General features: G+C 43.1%; 1 protein-coding gene across 1 annotated transcript in view; it reads left to right on the forward strand.

The window, feature by feature from the left end:
- The window catches only part of LOC141117454 (uncharacterized), a 54,241-nt gene extending 48,606 nt beyond the window's left edge, over positions 1–5,635 (forward strand). The window contains exons 4-5 of the mRNA XM_073610325.1: positions 790–878; positions 4,779–5,635. Coding sequence (XP_073466426.1) covers positions 790–878 — 89 coding nt within the window. The 3' untranslated portion in view covers positions 4,779–5,635. The remainder of the gene's footprint in view (positions 1–789; positions 879–4,778) is intronic.
- The last annotated feature ends 978 nt before the right edge of the window (positions 5,636–6,613 follow it).

Here is a 6,613-nt window from a genome sequence, read left to right on the forward strand (position 1 = left end):
GTCAGTGGCATTTTAAAACACTCTTCCACTCCCCCATCACTGGTAGTTGCTGATACCTCAAAGTGGTTGTAAAGCTCAGAAAACACATACACGTACTTAAATACATAAATATACAGTATACGTTTCGTCAATTCATCTTTAGATTTTTTTATAAAATTTGCCAATACGTTGTTTTTCATCTTGCAAATGCAGGTCACGTGATCACTGTTTATTCCAAAGGACCTGCGGGTGGGCAAGCATTTAGGTGGGCATTCACATAATTGCAGGAAGTGACATTTGCCGCCCAGCATCAGTGTTTCTATAGTAATGAGACGCAGTCTTACTATATGGCATGACATCACTTCCCCCTCCTCCCTTGATTGATAGCGACAGGGATGCATATCTTATAACCAAGAGTACTCCATTAAATGCCCTTTTACATAGGAATAAAGAAAGACAAGACAAAACATGCTAATTGAGATCCCCTTCTCTATAGTATAGAATTTGAAAAAATAAAACACATTGTAGGCATTTGCTAATTTTACATGGAAATATGGGTTTAGGAACAGTTTTAGACATGGATAGAGACTCCAGGGAGAGTCTGCCCCATTCCCTTGTTCTGTGTAAAAGGTGGAAGGAGATGGGATTAACCATGGGGAGATCTAATATCTGGAGAGCCTAGGAGTGCCAAAAAGCGACTCAGTTGTCAACATCTGCAAAAAAAGTCAATATTAGTTTTGGGAAACCCCCATTAGTTACACTAGATTTTGCTTTTCACTGGCTGAATTTAATTAATTTTTTTTTTTTTAGGATATGGAATCTGTTTGAGATTTTCCCTAACAGCAACCTTTATGGTATTAAGCATCTGCTGTATATGTCTGTCCCACAGGTGTAAATAGGTAAATTAACGTTCCATCATGAATATCTCATTGTTGTATAACGTTGGATAAACTCAAAAATGTTTAGTGCTAAAGATGAGATTCAGACTGAAGTAGAATTTGGTTTGAACTTTGCCTGTTCGACAAACGGGCAAACTAAATGGTTTGTTTTCCAGTCCGCCAAGCGGAACCTCAGACGCAGGGGAGCTTCTCGCTCAGGCTGGTTTTTAAGATGTTGGTTATTACACCCTATTGATGTCCCATCTTGTTCACTGTAGCTTATTTTGACCACCCTAACCGGGGGTCAAACCTATCTGGTAAGCCCCCCCTTTCTAACACAAGGTGGAGTGATTTTTTTCTAGAGGGCTTTCCAGAGTATCCTCACATCTTTCTCTCTGGTGATATGTTTCACTTATACATGGACTGCTGTACATTGGTTGGTTAGAAATACCGCTTTCTATTGGCTCTGAAGGGCTACTTCTGGGCTTAATCTCTTTCAAGTTTCTCTTGGGAGTTTTGTTACACACGTTATATGTGGAATATTTATGAATTCTTTATACATTTTTTTTTTAATGTGATTGTGTACACATTTTTTGCACTTCACTGGAATTAATGATGTTTATGCTACATTTTGGATGAATTTTTTGTCATTAGTTGATTTGCACTTTTCACTTTATTATTTACAGCGCTGCACATTTTTATATTGGTTGTTAGGAAGACAACAACCAAAGAGTTTCCTAGCAGCCACTGACACATTACTGGTCAGACGTTCAGCTGTCCACCGGAAATATCCGGCGGTCAGCTGAATGTAAACAAATGGGTGGGGTGCCATGCCCATATTTAGACAATGACCATAGTGGTTAATCAGGTACTGTTCCCACCCCTTTGTTTATTAACCAACTGTCGACCGGGAAATTTTTTGGTGAGTCAGTGGATGTATGTGCAAGCATTGTATATACACCTTTTTCTACATATTGTATTTGTAGCACTACCCCCACAGGGGTTACAGGTGACTGGGTTCCCCACTGCTGCACAGCCAGGCACACAACAACTTCAGCTTTCATCTGAACACAGGGAACAGACCTTGAGCTTTCTTTTGTGTTTTTATTAGGGGGTAATAACTTGGATGGGGATAGGAATTATGGGATACCCAACTTGATAGTAACAAAGCCAGGGACAACGTCCTCCATGTTTACAGCTCCGATTGATTCTTCTCCTTTATCTTGTACAGCTCCAATTGATTCCTCCTCCTTGGTCCGTACAGCTCTGATTGATCCCTCTTTGGCAGCTAACAGTCTCTGTTAGATCAGCAACAGCCCTTTACAAGCTAGGCACTCTTAAGCTGGATGCATAATATGCAACTTTTGTTGTCCGATTTCCTTTAGATTTACCTTCAACTATGTAGTGCAAGGGCCTGCCGACTGCATACAAATTTTAAAGTGTTTAGGTTTGACCTCATATTATAGGGTTTTGGTAAATCTAAAGGAAAAAATCTAAAGAACATTGTATAGTGTGTATCCAGCTTAAGTCCCTTAGAGAATAGCACAAAGTGTTGTGAACTGCATGCTGAAGTACCTCCAACTCCTTTGTAGACACTTATCCCAGCTCTACCACCACAGGACATGCTAGCCCACCTGGCTGCTTTTCCAACAACTCACCTGGCTGCTTCTTCGCCAGTCTACCTGACTTACTCTCTTCCCCAGTCTACCTGATCTTCTAGAGAGACCTGCTACAAGTGGCAGTCTCTTCCCTTGTAAGTCCCTGCACTGTGCTGTAGTACTCGCACTATCCTCCTTGCTCCTGCTGCCTCTCAGGGAAGACTCCTTCCAAACTTCTTCTGTTGTCAGGATCCTCTCAGGCCAACACCTGAGCCCGGGCCAAAGGTAGAGCCCCTCCCCGGCAGGGGTCCCTCGAGGGCCACCGACAGTCCCCTCAGCACTGCATCTCCATCTTCCACCTGACTCCCCCTACCCAGCATAACTCATTCCTATTTAAGGATTAACTTGCCAGTCCCATCTCCTAGGGATTGGCTAAGCACCCCTAAATATGCAGAACAGCTCTCCTATCCTCCACCCTCCAGCTTCCAGAATGTTCTCCAACTATCCAGATTCAGGGGAGGGGGAGACGCCAGAGAGCTGTCTGTATGAGTCATGCTGCCCTGAACTCCCACTGGGGAGATTTCCCTTCCTTTCCAGTACGGTAACCAAAACAGAAAGTGAAAGGAACACCCTACAACATTAGGGAATCCCTGGTTGTCACCAGAACTAGTGTCTCCAGTGGAAGATATCCCCTCTATTACTATTCTATGACTAATCAAAATTTGTGATTTTCATTAATTTAACCAAAGCTCCCAGCTGTTCCTCATATGAAGGGACTTTCTCTCTTTTAAAACCAAATCCTTCTGTCCCTTGTGCAGCCTCACTTGCCCCGCCTCACTTGTCCCTCTTTTTGGCCTGAGGTGTACATCTCTATACAAAATGTACTGTTTTACTACCAAAAGTATTCTGCTGCACTAAACTTTTTATCCAACCTCTCTATTACCTCTATATTACTGAGCTTGTTATTTTACATACTGTGTGCCAAAAGGTGACCCTCTTTATAATTTCAGAAAGCTCAACAGGTGTTCTTGTTCCTCTCCACGCTATTCAAAAACAAGTTTAGGCTTTTAGTTATACCTAAATTTAAATGTATTCCTTTCATAAGAATGTTGACTTGTGTAAGAGAACTGTTGTAGCGCATCGGGCGCAAGCATGCGCGCATACGGAACTTGGCTGATCGCAGGTGTGCCAATGCACATTTGCAAAGGAATGTGCGCACTCGCAGGAGCGCATCCACAGCTCTCTTTAGTGCCAGACGGCCTATTTAAAGGACGCTCTGACCCTTGCTCAACCTTTGGTCTTCAGCTTTTTCCCTGTGATCTGCCTGTATCCTGTTTAAATCATCCGTTGCTGACATGGCTTACCACTGACATACCCTTGGATTCTGATTATACTGCTGATTACTGGTTCCTGACTCTAGCTTATTCCTGACGTTGCTTCTGTCTGATGCCCTGGTACTTCGCTTGCCCGCTCGCTGCTGACTCTGGCTGATCCTTTGACTTCGCTCCTGTTTCCTGTCTGGCTCCACGTCTCCTCTAAGCACCCGAGCTGGCTTCCTCTCTTCCAAGCTCCATTGAATACAGTGCACTCCTGGCTTCTGTCTGCTGGAAACTCTGACAAGCCGCATTTCCTGAAACTGCAAGCCTGGTGGAGTTCCCCTTTAATCTCAGTTGATCTACCCAGCATCATCACAGTTCCGGACTTGATGTTCTGCCTGAATCTCCGAGGCTACAACCTCTGCCACAAGCGCTACAACTTACACCTACAGGCACTCGTGTTCCTCCTGTCCCTTGGCACCCTCTGTCTTACTCTTAGTGGGGCCTGGGCTGGAGATACAAGGGAGGCTGACCTCACACTTCAGAGTCCGACTAGGTACATGACAACGTATCTCCTGTATGACAGTATTTGCTGGTGGAAATATACCCACTTTGTGCAGTTATTAGGAACCTCAGACCCCTGATGTCTTCACTGTGTGCTTCAGATGTAGAGAGGGGCACAGTCTCTAATAAACTTCCCACCTGTCACCTAGTGCCACATTGACCAGGAAACTTGAAGTACGCAGGACCTGATAACCTATGTTCATCTATAGCACAAATAATGTAAGGGTGAAGAAGTCATTGGTATGCTAATACCTTCTACAGTTTGCACAGTAAAGGCACACTGAGGGTGTTTTCTTTTTTTAGGAATGCATTGCACAGCAGTGTGCTGCAAATACATATGGGATTTTATGTAAAAGAACTGTAAGTACTGATACTCATTAAGTAAATCATGATGTGTGTGAACAGTTTTGCATTATCTCTCACAATTTTTTACATGATTACAGATGATTTGCTCTTCCCCTCCCTCCTGAGGAAGCGGGTCAGGTCCTGCGAAACACGTTGAGGCACACAGGATCCCTTTGAACATTGATATATTGACCAAGCTGCTCAAAGTGGTTTCAAGTATTTGATATATGACATTTGCAGGTATCCATAAAGAGAAGGGAGCTTTATAGCTTAAGTTGTTTTTTTATTTTATTTTTAAAGTTTGTTAAACACAGTGTTTTTAATGAAATGTTGTCTATGAATGTGTATTTTTTATGTGTAGTCCATGGGCACCTAAAAGTCAATTTGCAACTAGCACTGTGTATAGAATCTTTTACAGTTGGGATGTGGTATGCCCATAGCTAGACCATTATAATTTACAAACACAGTCCTGAGGAAGTCTTCGACCTAACTGAGGATGAACACCAGAGATTGTATTCGGGTGCGGTGTGGGATCACCTGGGGACGATAGTAACTATGTCACCACCCGTGAGTTTAAAAATTGCCACAAGACTATAATTATGGTTGGCACATTTATAAGGACAAGGTGCTGCGTTCTGCAGCTGAGGACGTAGTACTTTCAGTTCACTGACATCCTAAGTCCGGGAAGTGGGTCCACATGGTGGATCCACGGTTTTACATTTAATTGTCTCACTGTTTCGCATATTGACTGATTTCTATAATGCTGCTGATTGTATTGCTTTTGTGCATTCTTGCAATCTATTTTGGTAATGTTTGTAACGTAACTGTTCAAGTGTGCCATTGCCATAGAATTTTTTTTTACATAATTGTAGTCATTTGCATATTGGACAGCATAATTCCCACTAGGTAGCGCCCTCCGTTAGAATATACAGTATCTCACAAAAGTGAGTACACCCCTCACATTTTTGTAAATATTTTATTATATCTTTTCATGTGACAACACTGTAGAAATTACACTTTGCTACAATGTAAAGTAGTGGGTGTACAGCTTGTATAAGAGTGTAAATTTGCTGTCCCCTCAAAAAAACTCAACACACAGCCATTAATGTCTAAACCGCTAGCAACAAAAGTGAGTACAACTTCTTTTAACTCTATATAAACTGTGGTTTGTAAGTGAAAATGTCCAAATTGGGCCCAAAGTGTATTATAAAATATTTTGTGTGCCCACCATTATTTTTCAGCACTGCCTTAACCCTCTTCAGTATGGATTTCACCAGAGCTTCACAGATTGCCACTGGAGTCCTCTTCCACTCCTCCATGAGGACAACACGGAGCTGGTGGATGTTAGAGACCTTGCGCTCCTCCACCTTCCATATGAGGATGCCCCACAGATGCTCAATAGGGTTTAGGTCTGGAGACATGCTTGGTCAGTCCATCACCTTTATCATTAGCTTCTTTAGCAAGGCAGTGGTCCTTGGAGGTGCGTTTAGGGTCGTTATCATGTTGGAATACTGCCCTGCGGCCCAGTCTCCGAATTGAGGGGGTCATGCTCTGTTTCAGTATGTCACAGTACATGTTGGCATTCATAGTTCCCTCAATAAACTGTAGCTCCCCAGTGCTGGCAGCACTCATGCAGCCCCAGGCCATGACACTCCCACCACCATGCTTGACTGTAGGCAAGACACACTTGTCATTGTACTGCTCACCTGGTTGCCACCACACACGCTTGACACCATCTGAACCAAATAAGTTTATTTTGGTCTCATCAGACCACAGGACATGGTTCCAGTAATCCATGTCCTTAGTCTGCTTGTCTTCAGCAAACTGTTTGCGGGCTTTCTTGTGCATCGTCTTTAGAAGAGGCTTCCTTCTGGGACGACAGCAATGCAGACCAATAGGATGCAGTGTGTGGCGTATGGTCTGAGCACTGACA

The sequence above is a fragment of the Aquarana catesbeiana genome, linkage group LG13, assembly GCF_042186555.1.
Source record: "Aquarana catesbeiana isolate 2022-GZ linkage group LG13, ASM4218655v1, whole genome shotgun sequence".
Lineage (NCBI taxonomy): Eukaryota > Metazoa > Chordata > Amphibia > Anura > Ranidae > Aquarana > Aquarana catesbeiana.